Raw genomic sequence first — 20,916 nt, 5'->3', positions numbered from 1 at the left:
TCCATTAGCAGTTTATGAAAGTGTCTGTTCCACTGCAACTTTACGCTCACTGGATATTGTGACTTTTTTCAGCTCTTTACCCACTTGCCAGGAGCAATAAGGGCTCCTGTTCTTTTAGTTGCCATTCCTTCATTTCCTAGAGAGGTGGAACATTTCACCAGTTGCATATTGGTCCTGTGGGATTTCCTCTTTTGTGAATACTCATCCTCCTTCTTTACTGGCCTTGAAGGCGAAACCAGATCCAGGGCCTCCAGGAGAATGTGCGGAAGCTTCCGAAGCTGCCCAACCTGTCCCCACTCGCCATCAAGCACCTGTGGATTCGCACTGCCTTGTTTGAGAAGGTGCTGGACAAAATTGTGCATTACCTGGTGGAAAACAGCAGGTGAGCTGGAAAGACTAGACTCTTGGGTGTGCTCTGCCGCCACCTGCTGGGAATTGCAACCTATTACACAAAGCTTTATTTTCTGTCCCTTGATACGTACTTGATTTGAAAGAGATTAAATAAAGGCTTTCTGGATGTTTGCCTCCAGATTAGCCTAGTACAGAACCTTGGGAAAATTCAGGTGCTTACTGCCAATGCAAAGTCTTCAGATTTGGAGTGGGATGTAGTATCTTGGTATCTGAGGCATGTTTCTTCTCCCATGAATTAAGCTACTGTCTTCTTGCTAACTATGGCCCTAGAGGAGTCATCTAGCTCCTAGGTCTCTGCTCTCATTTGGTAAATGGGACAGGGATTGCTGCCATTCTGGAGAAGGGGAAAGAAGGAGAGTTAGTAAGTACATATCATTTTAGAAATAATACCTTTTTACATTTTCTTTTCTAGCTCAGATCAAACTGGTGTAAAGATTTTAGAGCATGGGCCCTCTTGGCAAGCATTTACCCATCCATCCATCCATTCATTTATCCAGTAAATACTTAATGACTGCCTACCATGTGCCAGGCACTAACCTAGATACTGGGGATGCATTCATCTCAACTGTCATGTTAAAGCTTGAATGTTATGCTAAGGACATGGGGCAGCCAGATGAATGAGGAGACTCTTCATGGCCAATACTCCCTTCCAGCCAGAGAGAGGGGGTGGAGAGAAGGAGGGAAGGAGAATATGAGGGAAGTATCTGAGAATCTCTGTATCTCTTGGTGTATGAAAGTGCTTATTTAACCACATCTTCACATGCAGTAGGTATTATGATCATCCTTTATTCTTAGCCTGTTTGCTAGGAAAATGTGCATGAAAGTGTAGAGCGAAGTGCTTCTTCTCATGAACCTCGTATTGTAGCAGGGAAAACAGGTAAGTGCTAATTGGGATAAGATATGATGAGTATTCCAAGTCAGGTGGGTGGTGTTTTATCTCCACTGGGTGGCTTGGGAAAGTGTCCTGGAAGACATGGCAGTTAAGCTTCTGTTTGAAGGACATGTAGGCTTTAGCCAATCAGATAAAGGGGGTGTGGGGAAAGAGTGATCCCAGCAGAGGGAACAGCTGGTGCAAAGGCAGGAGAGGAACTGAAAGAAATCCAGGCCTTGGAGTCCAATTAATCTCTTCATCTTCTTGTGACACATCTCTGCCCTGTGTAGAAACATGGGTTTAGAACCTAAATTCTGCTAAATTCCCAGGGCCTCTGTAGGTATTGCCTTTGGCATATGACCTTGTGCTTTCTCAATAAGTCAGTCAAAAGGAATTAGTGATTTATTTTAGCAATAATGCCAACCTCTTTCTTCATTAAACTTATTTTTTCAGATTCACATAGAAGCTGAAACATTAGAGTCTCTTCTACCCTAGGTGATAACATCCTCCATAACATAGTATAAGGACAAAAATAGGGGATTGCCATTGGTAAAATACTGTTAACCGAACAACTAACTTTATTTGGATTTTGCTAGTTTTTACATACACTCATTTTTTTCCCCTGTATTGTTCTATGGAATTTTAATACATGCATAGTCTTGTATAGCTGACACCACAGTCAGGAACAGAACTGTTCCAATGAAACCTGTCACTGCAGAGGATCTCCCTTGGGCCGCCCTTGATGGTCACATCTTGCTCCCAGTCCTACCTGCTATTTTTCAAGGCAGTATTCCCAAGGTTCATGATCAGGTAACTGTGCTGAATTTTGGAATGGAAACTGAGCGGCAGAGTGGAAAGTGTCTTGACACCTTATCTTCAGCCAAAATGTATAAGCTTGCTGCTGAGCGTGTACAGGGCAGGTCAGTTCTGCTTCAGCCAATATTCTGGTGGACAGAAGATTCCTCTGGGATAAAATAACCATGATGTTGCCGCCATTTCATGAGAACTTCCTGGAGACAGGGTCTGTGCTGTTGCTGTACAAGCAGGCCTAAATTTAATCCTCCCAACAACTGGCTAGGTGAGTTTCGTCATTCTTCCCATTTTGCAGCTAAGGGTACTGAAGCTCAGACAAGGTAGTCACCTGCCCAGGTGGGTAAGTGACTTCCGCCACAGCAAGGGCGGAAATGGCCGAGCCTGGCGCCCCCTGGGTGTGTCTCCTGCCTCCCTCCCGATCCTGTGGTCTTCACCTCCTGCTGTAGGCTGGGTGTAGCCTACAGCCACCTGCTGTGTGGCCTCCAACAGGTCACTTTCCCTCCCTGAGCCTGAGACCTCTCAGGAGGGTAGAACAAGGTTTTTATCAACTCTAGAATTCTATTTCTAGATGGTATGAATTAGCAAAGAATTAGAAGCCGCTCCACAACAACTCAAACAAAGAAATGAAAAGCAAAACAGCAGGAACATTGTATTGCCTATATCACAAGTTATTGGGAAGAGCCAGGAGCCAGCAGGCGCTCACGAGCACATCAGGCGCTCACGAGCACATCAGGCGGCCATCACCTACGTGGGCTTTCTGGGCAGGAAGTCCTGTTAATACAGCTTTTCAGTGCACACAACAGCTAAAAGGCATCTTGGTGCCTCATTTGAAGGGCAGACAACATCCAAGCCCCTAAGCGATTTGCCATCTGAAATGGAAGATGCAGTAGAAGTCGATAGAACCAGCCAGGAGCCACTTTGGTTTTTGTTGTTGTTGTTGTTTGTTTGTTTTTTATTTTTTTAAAAGATTATATTTATTTATTTGACACAGAGAGAGGGAACACAAGCAGGGGGAGTAGGAGACAGAGAAGTAGGCTTCCTGCTGCATAGGGAGCGTGATGTGGGGCTCGGACCCAGGACCATGCGATTCTGACCTGAGTTTAAGGCAGATGCTTAACAACCGAGTCACCCAAGGCCCCCGCAGGAACCACTTTGTAATCGTTACTCCTGTTACTCTCATTCCAGCCATTCCATGCAAAGCACAGTGCTAAGTGCCTCACATCTGTTGTCTCTCTCAAAAGGCTTTCCAACAGCCCTCGGACATCTATTTTTATTACACCCATTTTACAGATGGGGTATCTGAGGCTCGGAGAGGTGACCAGAGGAGACCCAACACAGTCCGCTTTTAACCAGTAGGTCAGAGTTGATTGTGCACTCTCTGTTGGTCGCCATCCAAACCTGCCTGTCCTTTTCTCTTGCTAGTAAGTACTACGAGAAGGAGGCCCTCCTGATGGACCCCGTGGATGGCCCCATCCTTGCATCTTTGTTGGGTAAGTGGTCCAGTGCTCTGAATTTCATCTGGGTCTCTGGGTTCTGCTCACTGTTGTATTCAAAGGGCCTCTCTCATTGCCCTCCAGCCTCCTCCACCAAAACGTACCTGTTCCCTGGCTCTGGCTCCCAGGGTCTAGTACTGGCCTCTCCTTAGGAAGACCCTGGAGGTACTCACTGGCTGGAGGGGAGAAGTGGTAAAATTGGTGGCCCATGGTGGGGGAAGGTGGACCGTCCGGGACTCTAGAGTCCCAGCCCCCATATGCTCCGCAGTGGGGCCCTGTGCCCTAGAGTACACCAAGATGAAGACTGCAGATCACTTCTGGACTGACCCCTCGGCAGACGAGCTCGTGCAGAGACACCGCATCCACAGCTCGCACCTGCGGCAGGACTCACCCACCAAGAGGCCAGCCCTCTGTGTGAGTAAGGGTGGGCTGTGGAGCCCTGGGAAGGAGTTGGGCTGGGTTCCAGACTAGGTGGGGAGGTGGGGAACGAGTGGGACTCTGAGGGTCACCCTAGGCGTCACCCTCCATCTCCTCTCACACTGCCAGATCCAGAAAAGGCATTCGAGTGGCAGCATGGACGACCGACCATCCCTTTCTGCCCGTGACTATGTGGAGTCCCTGCATCAGAACTCCAGGGCCACACTGCTCTATGGCAAGAACAACGTTCTGGTTCAGCCGGTGAGAGAGATGTTGGGCCCGGGTCTTCTGGGGTTGGGGGTGTCCATCTTTAGTTACAGAGCAGAAGTTCCCTCTGGCTCCAGGTTGCTCATCCATTCATTCATCTACCTACCCACACACCTGTGTTTTCATTCATCTGCCAGTACTCCATTTCTCCATCCATTCATCCCTGTGACAACATTTTCTTCTATCCATCCATCCATGCATCCATCCATTCATGCATCCATTCATCCAACTGTTCATTCTTCCATCTTTATATCCATCCATTCAGTCATTCATCCATCCATCTACCCACATACCTGTCTCTTCATTCATCTACTAGTAGTAGTCCATCTCTCTGTCCATTCATCCATATGACATTTCCTTCTATCCATCCATCCACGCATCCATCCATCTACCCCTCTTTTTTTTTTTTAAAGATTATTTATTTATTTATTTGACACACAGAGAGAAAGATCGCAAGTAGGCAGAGACACAGGCAGAAAGAGAGGAAGGGAAGCAGGCTCCCTGCTGAGCAGAGAGCCCAATGCGGGGCTCAATCCCAGGACCCTGGGATCATGACTGGTGCTGCAGGTAGAGGCTATAACCCACTGAGCCACCCAGGTGCCCCTATCTACCCGTCTTTACAGCCATCCGTCAACCCATCTTTACAGCTATCTGTCCATCCATCCTTATATCCACCCATTCGTATATCCATCCGTCAACTGTTCATCCATCTATCCATCTTTACATCTATCCATTCAGTAATTCATCTGTGCATTCACTGTCTCTTCATTCGTCTAACAGTACTCCCAACTCTCTATCCATTCAACCATATGACAACATTTCCTTCTGTCTATCCATCCATCCACATAGCTATTTACCCATCTTTATATCCATCCATCAACCCATCTTTGCATCTATCTCTTCATCCATCCATCTTTATATCCATCCATCTGTCCGTCCATCCGTCCATCCATCCTTGTATCCATCCATTCAGTCATCCATCTATCCATCTATCCATCCATTCATCCCTCTATCCATTTACCAGTCTTTACATGTCTCTCCATCCATCCACCTACCCATCTTTATGTGCATCCACCCATTCATCCATCCATCTATCCAACTCTTGGTCCTTTTATCTTCCAGTCCATCTCTCCACCCCCCTGTCCACCCAGCTGCCTATCCATCCATTCTCTCTTGTTATCACTCATTCATTCAGAAGATATTTATCCTAAACCTACTATGAATTAGATGCTTAGGATATCAAGATAAATATCTTCATGGTTAATACTTATGGAGCACTTCCCATATGTCAGACACCATGCTAAGTTCTTTTAACTGTACTGACCATTTAAAGCTCACAACAGCCATTTGAGGCAAGGAGTCTTATCGAAGGTGAGAACACTGAGGTGTGCACAGTGGGGAGGAAGGGATAAAGTTATGCTTTGAATTCAGGCTGTCTGCTATGAGAGTTCAGGCTGTCATTTATCATTCACCTTCTATGCCCAGGACTGGTCCAGGTCCCAGAGATGGGTGGTGAGCAAGACGCATGAGGCCCCTGCCCTCAAGCAATAGATATCCCCTTTGAATCAGTGTGGTGTTTGGACTCAGTTCGGAGGAAGAGGAGGGAGAGCTGTTGTCTACTCCAGCTCTGAGGTCATAGTTGTGACCACCAGGTGACCCTGAGCAAGTCACTTCTCCTCTGAGCCTTAGTATCAACATCCCAGTGGGTACAAGATCCTATCTCCTCAGATCTAAGAAGCTGTGAACTTAAGACATCCCATTTTTTAAACACAACCATCAGGAAGGAAAGTGCTATTAAGTTCTATAAAATGTTTTCTCACTACTTGGAAATTTCATTTTACACTTTTTGAAAGAGCTCTTTGAGACTTATTTGGACATATTTTTTTTAAGTCATACATTATACTTGTAACTACACACAAGGAAACATAATTTTTTAAAAAGATTTATTTATTTGACAGAGAGAGGGGCAGAAATAGTGACAGACAGAGAGAGAGCACAAGCAGATGGAACAGCAGGCAGAGGGAGAGCAGGCTCCCCACTGAGCAGAGAGCCCAATGCGAAGCTCGATCCCAGGATCCTAGGATCATAACCTGAGCCAAAGGCAGAGGCTTAACTCTCTGAGCCACCCAGGCGCCCCTTAATCTTCATGTCACTTTTTGACTGAGAGACATTGCTGTCTATATTTTTCCACCAAATACTGTCTTCTGTTCCATCAAAAGAAGGGGTCAACAAACTATATAGCCATGGGCTGAATGCAGTGCTCTGCCTGTTTTTGCCAATAAAGCTTTATTGTAACCCAGCCATGCCCATGACGTATTGTGTAGGGCTGCTCTCAGGCTATAAGGGAGAGTGGACTGGTTACCGCAGAGCCTATATGGCTCCCAGAGCCCCCAGTTTTCCCCTATCTGAGCCTTTGTAGGAAGTTTGCAGACTTCTGATCGAGAGCGTCAGAGGTTTGCTAATATGTGCACTTGGTTGTTGCTTTACGAGAGAATCTGGAACTGTGGGCATCTGTGCAGCCATGACTAGTGTGTCTGCTTGGCCAATATCACATCAGTGCCCTTTTGCTCTGTTGCCCGTCTTTCTGCACAATCTCTTTTTGATTCAAAGATGAATCAGTCTAATCTTTATAAAGACATTTAAAATAACACCTGTACTCCACACATGAAGTAACAATCACGCTCAGAATTGAATGGAGGGGTGCCCAAGTGGCTCCGTCAGTGAGGCATCTGCCTTCTGATCAGGTCATGATCCCAGGGTCCTGGAATAGAGCCCCGTGTCAGGCTTCCTGCTCAGCGGGAAGCCTGCTTCTCCCTCTCCTTCTGTAGCTGCTCCTGCTTGTGCTCACTCACTCTCCCTCTCTGTCTTTGTCAAATAAATAAATAAATAAAATCTTAAAAAAAAAAAAAACCTGAATTAAAGTAACAACATCTGAACAGCTAGGCCTGAATTTGCATGAGATCAGGCCGTGACCACGATTGTGAGATGCCACTCTATCAGGTGCATCCCCATTTCAGGTGCATTACTATGTGAAATTGTGCTCCATCACGGGGCTGCAGGCTTGTGTGGTTAAATGGATCACCTTCACTATGTGTGAGGCTTGGAGATGGTCCCCTCCCTCACACCCCACTTGGGGTAAAGCAGAGGGAGCAGGTGAGAAGCTCTGAAGGCTAACTGGGAAGACAGAGGATTAGGCTGCTGGGGCAGGAAGTACAGTGTGGGTATTTGGGGATTCTGGAAAATGTCTGCGGATGGGACATAGAGCTCAGCTGCCCTCTTTTTTCCCCTTAAGACTGGCCAAAATGATGCCAGATAAATGTCTTCTGTTAAGAAGAGGATGGTGGTGAAGAGGGGTAGAGCTGCTTCCTAATGTAGAGAGCCACCAGCCCTGCCCTTGCAGCAGAGCTCCTGGACCTTTTCCTAGCAGACAGTTTTCCTAGCAGACAGTTTTCCTAGCTGGATCTACAGAACCCATCCTGAGGGGTTGGTTACAAACTTTTCTTGGCATGGCCACCTAGAAGGAGGTTCAGGATCTTCCAAATGGCCATGGTCTTGGAGGGCATGACGTAGCCTCTTGGTTCTAGTTATACATCCTAAAGCAGATGGGCCAGGACCCACGATCACTGTGACACTTTGACCAAGCCTGTGCCCTCTCTCTGCAGAGGGATGATATGGAGGCTGTGCCAGGGTACCTGTCCCTGCACCAGACAGCTGATGTCATGACCTTGAAGTGGACACCGAACCAGCTAATGAATGGGTCGATGGGGGACCTGGACTATGAAAAGAGGTAAGGTGCCGGGTCCCTCTCCTACCCTTCACACAGGGAAGTTTGTGCTCTGTCCGTCATGCCCTTCCCCTGCCCGCTGCTCAGTCTGGTGGTTGCAGCCACTTGGCCCAGCCTGCCTACAGTGGTGGCCTTATAGGTAGCTCATTGGGAGGATCTAGAAACCAGCAAGAAGAATGTTAGGGCATGGGAGTTAGGCAAACCCTGGTCAAAGCACCACCCAGTGGGAGAAATCTTAACAGAGATCTTGGAAGCCTGCCAATGGCAAATATTCCCCCATCTGCTGCCTCCCTTCCCATCACTCGGTCAAGAAGGAAAGTGGGAGGCCGTGGTTAGTGGGTATCTGGTCTGGGGCTGCATCTCCCTGTGATACCCTGGGATCTATAAGGCTCAGCAAAGGCTTTGGGGTCATGCTCTGAAGAAACTCAGAAACCAGGGATTCCCTGCTGCAATCCCCTGTCCCAGCACAATAAGGAAGGGCCCTAGAAGGAACACAGACAGAAGAAAGGCACTGTGCAGAGTGTGTCCGGCCTGATTATTTCAGCTCAAGGAGTCCTGGCAGCTACATATATAAAATAAGGGCTCTTTTTTCACAGAACATAAACAGAACACCATTATTGCGTTCTGTTTTGTGTTAGGCTTCTGTGTGAGGAACCCCAGGCCTTGGTGTGATTGATGCTGTTCTCTAAGCTGGCCACTTCCTGTGCCGAGGTGGCCGTCTGTCTTCAGAGACAGTCAGTGGGAGGTACAGTCTGTTTTGGGCTGGGCGACATAACAGCTCCAGCCAGATTCCAGGGTTCTGAAACCCTCCCCAAGGAACAGTGCAGGGCCGATGAGATGCCCCTGGCCCAGGACCTTGGTTCAGCCTATTCACCTTAAACCCCGGGCCTTCCCTGACTTGCCAGCTGAATTTGGATTACATGGAGCCCTGAATCTCCTTCATAGCATTTATAAAATCGTGCTCATGTAATAAATCTGTGCCCACCCATATACCAGCTGTTACATTCTAGACTTCATTTCCATGAAGGCAAGGATTCTTTCATGCTCATGTCTTCTCTCCAGCACCTGCCACCCATCAGTGCCCAGATAATCTCTGTGAAATGAAGCAGGAAAGTCAGGGGACCTGGATTCATTCATCAGATATTGACAGAGCACCTGTGATATGCTAGGCCCTGGGCTAAATGAGAGAGAGCAGATGAAGAAAAGGAGAGGAAAACCTTTACCTTTTCAGAGTTTATCTTGCATTTACATTATACTGGAGGGAACACATTTATGTGGGTAAATGCATAAATGTACTTTGCAAAACCACGTGTTTGTTCAATCCTCATCGCCCTGGGAGACTTGAGGTATGTCTTTATTTCTGGACCTCAGTTTCCCCGCTTCTGTCAAATGAGGGGGCTGGGTAAGTGATCTCCCTGAACTCTCAGAGGGTTCCCAAAGGGTTTACAAGGGCTCCCCATACACTGAAGTCTCTTCTGTCAAACATCACAGCCCGAGGGCCCTGCTCGTTGGTTGGACGTAAGCCCAGGGTAGTATGGGCAGACAACTTTTAATGCTGTTTCAGGGAAACACTGAACCAAAGGATTGCCAAGCAACCCCCACCCGCCTCCAGCTCAGATCACTGGGGTTTCCATCTTTCTGCCTCACCTTTTCCTCTGTGAACAGGCACATCATAGACACATCGATATTTGGTTCCAATGGAGTCTGCACTTTCAAGGTCATTACTGATGGGGCTGGAGACTTCCCCTGCCTGGGCTCTGAAACCCCCCATCAATCCTTGTTACTCCTGCCTGGAACCTGGAGCTCAGTGAAGGAGAGAAAGCCAGTGGGCAGAAACATCGGGGTTAGTGTGTAGGAAATGGGAGCACCCAGGGGTTCCGGTGTCTCTTTGGGGACCAAGAGATGATGAAAGAAGGCGGAGTGGTCCTCATCTGAGGAGCTTCAGGACCTCTTCTCTTGTCCCCCCTCCCAGTACCCTCTCTTATACAATGGGGGTCAGAGATCCCCAGCTGGCTTTCCTAGTATATACAAGGAAATATCATCCAAGAGTGATATTTGGGTGATATTTGGGTGGCTATTTGAACTCTGGAGTCAGTGGGCACTTGGCTCAGATCTCAGCCCTGCCATGTAGAGAAGCAGCTGGAATTCCCCCCACAGCCGCTTCACAGACCAGTTTGGGAGTTTCTTAGGACCTACCCTTACTACGTGACCCAGCAGTTCTACTTTAGGAAGCTGTTAAAACAAGTAAAATGATAACAGAAGCTCAATTCTTGCTCGTTCCCAGTTGAGTGATCTTGGACAGTCAGCTTCCCCTTCCCAAGCCTCAGTTTGTTCATCTGCTGTAAAATGGGGATGCGGTAATGGAAGCTTGGAATAGGCATACAGGAAAGAGTCAGTGAGAAAATGCAGGTAGAGCCCTTAGCTGGAAGGCTGGAACCTGGAGCCTCTTTGTGTCAAGTTACACAGCTCCAAAGGGACTGTGGCCACAGCTCCTCCTTGCTGATGTTCGGTGGTAGTTGAAGAGTTGCTCTGTTTACTGGGTGCCCTAGGGAAGCCATTAGCTCTGAATATTATTCTCTGAGAATCTTGCAGAAGTGAGCAAAACCCAGTCACTGCCCAGTTCAGCACCTTTCGGGGAGACAGGAGAAAACAAACCATTGCAACCCTAGGAGATGGGCACGATGTAGGAGTCTGGGGAAGGACCTCCTGGCTAAGACTCACACGCAAGGGGCTCCGTAGAGGCTGCTACTCTGAAAACCCCTGTATGCTTGGCTGCCCTCTGAGAATGTTCGCCCCATGGGCCCTGGGAAGGTTGACTGTGGTGCAGACCAGAGCAGGAAGGTCCCTTAGAGAGCTTCTCTTCCAACTTCCTCATGTTGCAGCTAGGGAAATTGAGGCCCAGAGAGGAGAAGGGACTGAGTCAGTGTAGTTGGTGGAAGTGGGATTTGAAGTCTGACAAACAGATGTTGGGGACTGGTGGGTCTAGTGACCTACCAGTGAGAAGGGTGCAGAAGCCCATGAGTGTGGTCTTCTGGCCTTCTGGTCCCTTTGCCACGACGGGGTGAGTAGGCACCCTGTGGACCTAACCATCCCTCCACTTCTAGCGTCTACTGGGACTATGCCATGACCATCCGCCTAGAGGAGATTGTGTATCTGCACTGCCACCAGCAAGGTAGGGACCGTGGGGGGGAGCACGAGGCCGGGGTGTTCCTCCTGCCTCCCCTGCCTGGCCCCACATCCTTATTACCGGTGTAGCCTCAAACAAGTGAATTCTCCTCACTGAGCCTCAGTTTCCCCATCTATGAAATGGAAGCACAGCAGCACCTTCTCTTGGCCTTGTTGTGAACATCCTATGATGAATGATAAGGGCTCAGCATCCAACACATGGTGTTAGTGGCTAACACCTACTGAGCTCTTGTGATGTGCCAAGCAGGGCTCTACACAGCTTAGCACAAAGTCACACAGCCTGGAAGCTCCAGAGTTTGGACTCGAAATCAGGTCTTTGTTATTCCAAAGCTGGAGCTCTGAAGATCCAGGATTAATCACTAGAGTTCTCCTTTAAAGTTCAGAGAAGGTACATTCAGAAAAAGCAGGCCATCCTGCTGTAGGAAGCTAGGGATCTGTGTCCCACCAAGATAAGAAACATTAAGCTTATTGAGTCAGACAGACCTAGGTTCAGATCCAGGCCCTGCTGTGCAGCCCTGGGCAAGGTACATAGCCTCTCTGAGCCTTGGTTCCATCATTTATAAAATAGACCATAATAGATAGGCCTCACAGGTCTATTTTGAGTAGTCAAAATACTCAGAAGACACTGCCTTTAATGTGCTGTGCTTACATACATACATTGCTAGCACAATATGTGCTAGCAACTGAAATACTGCCTTGAGAAGGGAAAGATCTGAAAGGCCCCATACAAAAATAGGTCAGGTTGATTCATAGAGGGTGCTTGAGGAGCATCGGATGTTTGGGGGCCCCATTTCCCTTCAATGGATGACTTCACAGAGGCTAGCCATACTATTCTGGACCATGTCCTATACCACCCAGTCAGTGACCCTAGCAGGTGGGATTTAAGAAGCCCAGTGGAGGTTAAAAACTGCTCCCGACCTTCTGCCCAGGCCTTTCCCAGAGCCTTGGAGCAGGTCCCTGGGACTGGGTTGGCATGCCTAGGGGGATGTGTGTGCCGGGAGTGCCCCATCCCCGTGCCTCATAGTGACTTCCCATTGGATCTCCTCTGGCTGGGTCATGGTGGCAGTGGACAGCGGCGGGACAGTGGTGCTGGTCAGCCAGGACGGGATCCAGAGGCCGCCCTTCCGCTTCCCCAAGGGAGGACACCTCCTGCAGTTCCTCTCGTGCCTGGAAAACGGGCTGCTCCCTCATGGGCAGCTGGACCCTCCACTCTGGTCTCAGCGGGGAAAGGTGAGTGATCGCAGAGGCCCCAGGGAGGCTGGAGTGGGGGGTCAGCTGTGGGGAGTGATCATCTTTTTGAGAGAGAGAGGGAGAGAGGAGCATGAGCTCGTGCACAAGCAGGGTGGGAAAGGGGTGGGTGAGCAGGGGTGGGTGAGCATGAACCAAGCAGGTTCATGCCCAGCGTGGAGCCTGAAAATTGGGGCTCAGTCTCACAGCTCTGAGATCATGACCTGAGCCGAAATCAAGAGTTGGATGCTTAACTGACTGAGCCACCCAGGTGCCTGGGGCAGTGGTCATTTTTGCCCGTGGATCCTTACATGGCTTTGTGGGCTCATATCCCACTGAAACCCTCAGGCTGTACAGATTGTGGGGACAGGCGTATCCCAAGGACTGTGCAATGGGACACATTCTTTCAGGGCAAAGTATTTCCCAAGCTGCGCAAGCGAAGCCCTCAGGGTTCTGCCGAGTCCACGTCTTCAGACAAGGAAGATGACGAGGCCACAGATTACGTGTTCAGGATCATCTACCCCGGCATGCAGTCTGAATTTGGTAAGCTGACCCGTCTCTGGTCTCCCTGGATCCACAGTTAGCTGACCATGTGAAGGATTCCAGGTGTTTGGGATTAGAAGACCAGTCTGGACTGGTCTGGACTCTGGAGTCAGCAGGGGTCGGGGGTGGGGGGGGGACCTGAAACCAGGGAGTTAGTATCCCGGTTTCTCCCCAAATGAGAACCACAGGCGACTTAGCTTAATAATAAAGATGCACCTGCTCAGGAGGTGGCCTGGGGTAGTGGCCGTGGGCTCTGGAATCCTGGTTGAACTGGGGCAAGTTTCTTCACCCCCTGTGTCTTGGTTTCCCCATCTGCAAAATGGGGATGTTCACAGCACCTGGGACATAGGGCCCTTGTGGGGATTACATGAGGTAAGACTCTTGGCACAGACCACGTACATTATAGCCGCTGTTACAGGGTTGTTCTTTTACTTTGATACATTGTCAGGATCCAATGAGATAAAGAGGTGATCAATGTAAAGTCTGTAGAATAAAGTCCCACACACAGTAGGCCCTCAAGAAATGGCAATGAAAACAGCAGAGGGGAAGCAAAGCACGGGGAGCCTGGCACCTGGGACACTAATGTATGTCCAGTGCATTGCATGGCGGCTCACCTGGTGCCAATGCTTGGTTCACACAGACTCCTACTGTCAAGGTCATCATCACCACAGGGTTATCATGAGGGTTACATGAGCTAATAGTTGAGAAGTTCTTCGAAAGAGGCCTGGAATTTATGAAGCATCCTATGAATGTCTGTTCAACAACTCGATATTAAGCTGTAGGTTCCTTTTGTCCACCTCATTTTATTTAACCTTTGGTGGCCCTGTTGTTCCGCCTGAGGGATAATGGCTCTGAGCCTCCCCTTGCATTACTAACTGCAGCTGGGCCATGAGAGGCTCTCTGGAAAGCAGATGTCCTCCTGGCAAGGGTAGGCTAACCATTTCAGGCCTCATGTTTCTGTATCACCAAGAGCCCAAGAGTATCCTGAAGTATTCATCACTACATCTCTTCCTACCCAGGAACAGGGTCTGGAGCCCTCTCAGCCTGTTGGGAGGACCATGAGTCTTACCGCCCCACCAGAGAGCTGATTGATCAGAGGAGCCTGATGCCTTGGGCCTGCCTTCCCAGGAAACTCTGTGCACAGGGGCTCATCCAACAAACAATGTGTAGGCACCTGCTGGGAGCCAGGCTGGGTGCTGGGTGTCTTTCTTCCTTGGGGGCGGTCCATGTTAGTGTGTTGTGGTTCTGCATGTGTCAGCAGAAGAGACACTGGCTGTGCCTACCCACACCCCTCTGTGCCTGCCACTCTGCAGCCAGCCCCCATCCTAGAGTGCCTTCTGCCCATGGTGGGGGCAGGGGGGGTAGGAAGTGTCAGGGAGTCAGAGTGTCACTGGAGCAGCCCTCAGCCAAGGATTGGCAGGAGTCAGTGTCTCAATGCCCTGGCTCCCTCGCGCCCCATCCCCCAGAAAGAAAGCCCTGGCCTGTGTGTTCTACAGCTCTCCCAGAGACCCCTCTCCCCTCCGCTGGGAGATCAAGCACCAGTTGCCCATGGTGTTGACCCACGTGGTAACCCTTGGCAGAACCTTCTCGTGTCGCTTCACCTCTCTCCTACCCGTGTTTCTTGGAAACATCTCCCAGATACGCTCCTGGGACTTGAATTCTTGTCTGCCCCTGGGGAAACCCCAGTGGACTCAGTTTAACTAGAACAAAGCTTCTCAGCGGTAGCCACTGATATTTTAGATGGAATAATTCTTGGTGGTTGTTGGGAAGGGACACTATGGGCCTTATAGGATATCAGGCAGCATCCCTGTCATCCCCCTGGCCCCTGACTAACCGCCATCTGCCCACACCCCACCACTAAGTGGGGACAACCAGAAATGTCTCCAGGTGCTGCGGGGTTCCCACTGGGAGCAGAATCGCCCTCTGTTGAGAAAAGCATACATCCCTGCACTCACCTGTGCCCCTTCAGTGTGGCCAAGTGACTTGCCCTCTGCGGGCCTCATTTCCTTGTCTATAGAATGGGGAGGACAGCCGCATTCTGTTCCCATACAGGATCCTATTCTGAGGAGTTAGTGTCAGACACCTAACTTGAAATGCTTGACAGATGCTCCGTCGGTAATACTGGGTACCGTGTGCCAAGCCTGCCTTTGTCCCTCCAGTGTTGTAACTAATATAATCCTCATCACAGTCTTCCTAGGCAGGTACCAGTGTCCTCAACAACCTCTGTTTTAAGAAGAGGAAACGGAGGCACAGAAAGGTTGAGAAACTGGTTCAGAGAGGCATAGTTAATCCTTGGCATGGTTGGAATTTAAGCCTAGGTGCCTGGCTCCAGAGCTTGCAGATTGTTTTGACAGATTGTGGTCTCACCCATTTCCTCCCCAAGTTCTGATTCAGCCCACATGGTAATGGCGCTCCATCCTTGGTTGATTTTCTCCAGGGGCCTGAGCCTCAACAGAACTAACACAAATAATCATGTGTGGTTTTCATCTTTGAGAGCAAGAAAGTCCTTCCTGAAGAAGTGCCCAAGTCAGAAATGGGCAGACTTCCTCCTGTGGTCCAAATTTGGCCCACTGCCTGTTTTTGTAAATAAAGTTTTATTGGAACACAGCCACGCCCACTCCTAGCCATATTGTGTATGGCTGCTTTCACACCCCAGCAATGGAGTGGGATTGTTGTGACAGAGACCGTATGGCCCACAAAGCCAAAAATATTTACTATCTATCTGGCCCTTTATAGAAAAAGTTTGTGGATACCTGCGGTAAGGAATAAGAGAGGAGTTTGGGCCTGTGGGAGGGATGATGTGGCCATAAATGGTTCTAAACCCCCTCTCAGTATCTTCATGCCTCCGTCTCCAACACCTGGTCCTTGGGCACAGAGGAGGCAGAGACCAGTTTTGAAACGTGGAGTCAGATTCAGAGTCAGAGGAGGGCATTTCCAGACTCCCATGTTGCTGGGACTGTCTGTACCATCTGGCGTGGTAGGCGTGAGCCTCATGCAGCTCCCAAGCACTTGAAATGCAGCGAATTCGAATGGAGATGTACCCTAAGTGCAAAAGACATTCACATTCTGAAGACTTTGGAGGAAAACCAGAAAAGAATGCAAAATATCTTACCAGTCATTTTATACTGACTCTCAGTTAAAATGGTCACATTAGGGATATACTGGGTTAAACAGAATATATTGCTGAAATTGATTTCATCTGTTTCTTTTCCTCCTTTTTGTGTGGCTATGGGAAATTTCTAAATTAAGCATGTGGCTCAGGGTAGATTCCTATTGAACAGAGATGGTCTAGGGCAGGGCTGACATACTGGACTGAATAATGATGTGTGATGTGTTTGGTGGGGGTGGGGTGTCTTGTGTCTGGCTTCTACCCACTGGATAGATGCCAGTAGCATCTACCAAATTCTCAGCTTGTAACAATAATAAATGTCTCCAGACATTGCCAAAAGCCCTTGAGGGGACAGAATTGCCCCCATTGAGAACTGCTGGTCTAGATAGAGCATGGATAATATGGGGCGGGGAGGGGGGATATCAGTCAGAAGACTGTGAATAGGGTCTTGGGGTCTGATGCCCTGGGTCGGAATCCCATCTCCACTCTTTGTTCCCTGGGTGGTCTTAGGCATGATGCTTACATCTGTGCCTCAGTTCCCAAGTCTGGAAAACGGGATAGTAATACTTGCTGTCAGTAGGTGATAGCTGTCATTAGTGGAAAGAGAAGCAGGACCTCAGTGAGAAAAGGCTCTTAATGCCAGTTACCACCTGCTAGGGCTGTGGGTGGTTAAGCACTGTTGTCCTTCTGAGCCTCAGTTTCCACTTCCGCAGAATGGGAGAAGAGATGGATCCCCGATGGGGTCACTAAGGGTGAGAAAGCAAGCAGGCTTTTGTAGGGCATTTGACAAACATCAGCATTCTTTCTTCCTTGATGCCAACACAGTACATGGAAGCTATGCAGAGCCAAGCAGGGGGGAGGTAGAGCCCTGAAGGGTGGGTTCTTTGGCTGTTTCTGTGTTCTGCCCACCTCAGACATTTCATTTCACTGGTATTTTTTGTTTTGTGTTTCAAGTTGCTCCTGATCCCCTGGGCAGCACTGTCTTCAATTCCGTGAGACCCGCCTGGATGGTGGTTCCTGCCGGCCGATCTGTGCTGGTGGTGGCCAGGGGCGGTCCATGGGCACGAACTGGATGGGGCACCGCCTTCCCCAGGCCGGGCCTGATGCAGCAGCCCCCCAGTAATGTCGGGGCACCTCCCACACCTGGGGCTGAGTGCTGGCCACCTCTGCCATGTTGTCATTTGAGTCTTGGTCCCCAGGGTGAGGGAAGCAGGAGCCAAACAGATGCACTCATGCTGTCCAGCCTCCACGTGTCAGAATGCTGCTAAGAGTGTTGTGGGATCTGTAGGGAAGGGGTCCAGCAGAGTGTGAGGGGCTGGGACTGAGGCATACGGGCCACACCTTGCTGAAACCGATCCATGCTTCCTTGAGATTGGTGGAGACCTGGGGATGCTTTTCTAGAACATTTTACAGGGGCTCACTGGTCTTTCATGGTCAGCTCATCAGTGAGTCAGCTTGGGGAGGATATTTGTGCACTATCGTGGGTAGGGCTGGGCCCTGTCTGCTCCTGAGCTCAGATAACAGGTGACCCTGGGTCCACAACTCCCGCCTTGCAGCCCGAGAGAAGAGACCAAGATTACCCGTTATCCTTGGAAGGCATGGCCTGTGGGACAGATGGACACCCTTCTCAGTCTCCTAGGTCAGAGCTTGGCAAACTAGGGCCCACGGGCCAGAGCCAGCCTCATTCAGTGAGACCCATGAGCTAAGAATGGTTTTTACATTTCTTTAATGACTGAAAAAAAATCAAAAGAATCGTAATATTTGTGACCTGTGAAAAATGATACGAAAGTCAGATTTCAGTGTCCATAAGTAAAGTTTTTTTTTTTAATATTTTATATATTCGTTAGAGACACAGCAAGAGAGGGAACACAAGCAGGGGGAGTGGGAGAGGGAGAAGCAGGCTTCCCACTGAGCTGGGAGCCTGATGCAGGGCTCGATCCCAGGACCCTGGGATCTTGACCCAAGCCGAAGGAAGACACTTAACGACTGAGCCACCCGGACGCCCCCATAAATAAAGTTTTTTTCTTTTTTAAATATTTTATTTATTTATTTGACAGATAGAGATCACAAGAGAGGCAGGCAAAGAAAGGGGGAAGCAGGCTCCCCACTGAGCAGAGACCCCGATGTGGGGCTCAATCCCAGGACCCCGCGATCATGACCTGAGCTGAAGGCAGAGTCCCAACCCACTGAGCCACCCAGGTGCCCCCCATAAATAAAGTTTTATTGGAACCTAGCCATGCTCACGTGTTTTCATCTTGTGAATGGCTGTTTTGCACGATGACGGCAAAATTGAGTGGTTGTGATTGTGGCCAAAGGGTTCACAAACCATAAAATGTTTACTCTCTGGCCCTTGATGGAAAATTGCCTACTGAGCCCTGTCCTAGAAAAATATAGTCTTTGCACCTGTTTGGAACTGCCAAGAGGCCAGAAAGTTAATGATAGAAATTATAATGTGTGAGTCACCATTGTGTTTTCCATGCAGCTGTGGAGACATGGTGATTTCCATGGAGCTGGAAGAGAAAGCAGGGAGGGAAACTCTGAGTGCTGTATCCTGGGAGCCCAACATCAGGAACACCAATATCCATGTTAGGAGATCAGTTATAACCTCTTGGTTCTCGAACGTGGCTGCTGTTATTAAAATTGTCTTTTGATATACAGACTTAAAGGCTCTATCTCCAGGAGGTTTAAGTTCAGTAGGTCAGGAGTGGGATACAGGCATATGGCTTTTTAATAAGCCCCCCCCCATGATTCTGGGTGGGGGTCACTCACCTGTTTGAGACCTATTGATGGAATAGCTATATGGCTTAGGATGATGGACAGTGTAGGTGGGCTCATCAGCAGGAACTCCCCTGGGTCCCTTGCCCTTGGGAACCCTGCCTCATCTGTTGAGTTAGGCTCCCTTCTGTCTCTCTACTAGAGACTCTCACTCCCAGAGAGTCTGTCTCTGGGGACTCAGGACCATCAACCTTCCCCAGAAGCCCCCATCAGGCTCCTCTCCCTTCTTGTCAGCCTCCTGTGAGGACACTTGAATGACAACATGGTGAGGCTTGGCTTCCTGCTCTGGTACTGGGTCTGTTTTCTTGGGTCTTGTCTCCCTTTCTATCTTTCCCCCCACACCCCACTACTTCCTCTCTCTTCAGCTATCTTCAGCTCTGCCTGTCTGCTGAGGGTCCCGGGTCTTGGTTGTAGCTTTCACTGAATCAGGTGGGCTCATAGGTCTGGGTCAGATAATGATTGGGGTTGCTGTCTCTGACTGTCAAATTCAGGGTCTTTCCCTGTCCCCGTGCTGGCCTAGAGGTGAGCTGCTTGCTTTGGGATGAGGTTTCTGTGACCCACATAGGCCTCACCGGATCTCTTGCTCCATGCCTCCTGCCCACCATAGTCCCCCAGGACCTAATGGATGTCTCCGTGAGCAACCTACCACCCCTATGGCAACCCAGCCCCCGGAAATCCTCCTGCTCGTCCTGCTCACAGAGTGGCTTGGTCGATGGCGGCTCATCCAATGGCTGCAACCATGAGAGGTATGAGGGCCTTAATCTGTGGGTGGAGGTTATGGAGGGATTTGCCAAAGATTTGTAGATGCCCATTCCTTGCCTAGCACTGAATTCAGAGGAGGAACATAAGTTATGGAATTGTCGAAGAACATAAGTTATGGAACATAAGTTATGGAATAGCCTTGTGGAGTCCTAGCTGTCTTTGCTTCCTTCCATGTATCAGTCAGGATAACCAAGGTTATGTTGCAGTAACAAACAGTCCTGAAATCTCAATCGCTCAGTAGGACAAAGGATGGTTTGTCATGCATACCATGTGTCTCTCGTGGGTCAGCTGGGGGCTCTGCTTGGGGCACATTAAAGGGCCTGGCTGATGGAGCCAAACCGTCTAGAATATTCCCAGTCCAGTGACAGAGTGAAAGTTGGCTCTGGGGCACCTGGACAACAATGAGAGGCTCCACCTTGGATGCAGGACATACTCTCTCTTCTCATGCCTCATTGACCCCATCCACAGCAGGCCAGGAAGCACAGTCCTGTCATGCTCCTGGAAGGCAGAAACTAGAAATACTACTCACTGCCAACCACACGTTCCTCAGTTTGCTCCTCCACCGAATGGGGATACAAATGCTTGCTTTGTTTAGCTATCCTAAGAACAAATCAGATACCAGTTTAACGTGGCCAGCATGTGGTACCCAGTGCCTGGCAGTGTTCAGTAAGTAATGCTTCTTATTTTATTGGATAAAGTTTGATCCCCCAGATCATCTCTGTCCTGGCCCATAGATCTCATGTGTCTTCAGACCTGCCCAGTGCAATAATGAGACTGGTCTTGATTCCCAGCTGACTCCACCTGGCCTGCCTGGGGAGAATGGAGTCCCTTTTTCCATGCTGGGCCTCTGGCCCAGTGGGTGGTCCAGTCTTCAGCCATAGGAGCTCAAGGGGTGGGAGCTGGCATCACATTTTTGTAGTCATCTAAGGCCTGGCTTTCAGCACATGGTCCAAAAGCAGAATCTCCATTTAACTTGACCCTAAGCTCATGTGCACATTGTCAGTTTGAGAAGCACCCCTGTAACCAGAGTTTCTCCCGTTTGTGTGCTTCAGAACCACCAGGGGGAGGTGACACTGCTTCTGAGACAACTTCCATAGGGGTCCTGATCCAGTAGGTGTGTGCGGGGCCCAGGAATCCAAATGTTGGAGAAATGCCAAGTGATTCTTGTGCTGTGGTCCAGGGGGCATTGAAAAACGCCATTCTAACCTAGTGTCCCCGTTTGTGGCATCTGCTTACATACCTGGAATGATAGGGAGCT

General features: G+C 49.4%; 1 protein-coding gene across 7 annotated transcripts in view; it reads left to right on the top strand.

Annotated features, from left to right (window-relative positions):
* The window catches only part of SGSM1 (small G protein signaling modulator 1), an 89,523-nt gene that overhangs the window by 35,645 nt on the left and 32,962 nt on the right, over nt 1-20,916 (top strand). For 3 of the 7 annotated variants that reach the window (XM_032310001.1, XM_032310007.1, XM_032310006.1), the window contains exons 5-15: nt 230-382; nt 3,518-3,585; nt 3,857-4,002; nt 4,135-4,266; nt 7,935-8,059; nt 11,161-11,228; nt 12,309-12,472; nt 12,880-13,012; nt 14,032-14,178; nt 17,076-17,240; nt 19,504-19,642. In XM_032310001.1, the coding sequence (XP_032165892.1) occupies nt 230-382; nt 3,518-3,585; nt 3,857-4,002; nt 4,135-4,266; nt 7,935-8,059; nt 11,161-11,228; nt 12,309-12,472; nt 12,880-13,012; nt 14,032-14,178; nt 17,076-17,240; nt 19,504-19,642 (1,440 nt within the window). The remainder of the gene's footprint in view (nt 1-229; nt 383-3,517; nt 3,586-3,856; nt 4,003-4,134; nt 4,267-7,934; nt 8,060-11,160; nt 11,229-12,308; nt 12,473-12,879; nt 13,013-14,031; nt 14,179-17,075; nt 17,241-19,503; nt 19,643-20,916) is intronic. The other 4 variants (XM_032310004.1, XM_032310002.1, XM_032310005.1 and 1 more) reach the window with 2 other exon arrangements.

The sequence above is a fragment of the Mustela erminea genome, chromosome 13 (genome assembly GCF_009829155.1).
Source record: "Mustela erminea isolate mMusErm1 chromosome 13, mMusErm1.Pri, whole genome shotgun sequence".
In the NCBI taxonomy this organism is placed as follows: Eukaryota; Metazoa; Chordata; class Mammalia; order Carnivora; family Mustelidae; genus Mustela; species Mustela erminea.
Note: the sequence above shows the minus strand (reverse complement) of the source record. Positions and strands in the feature narration are given on the sequence as shown.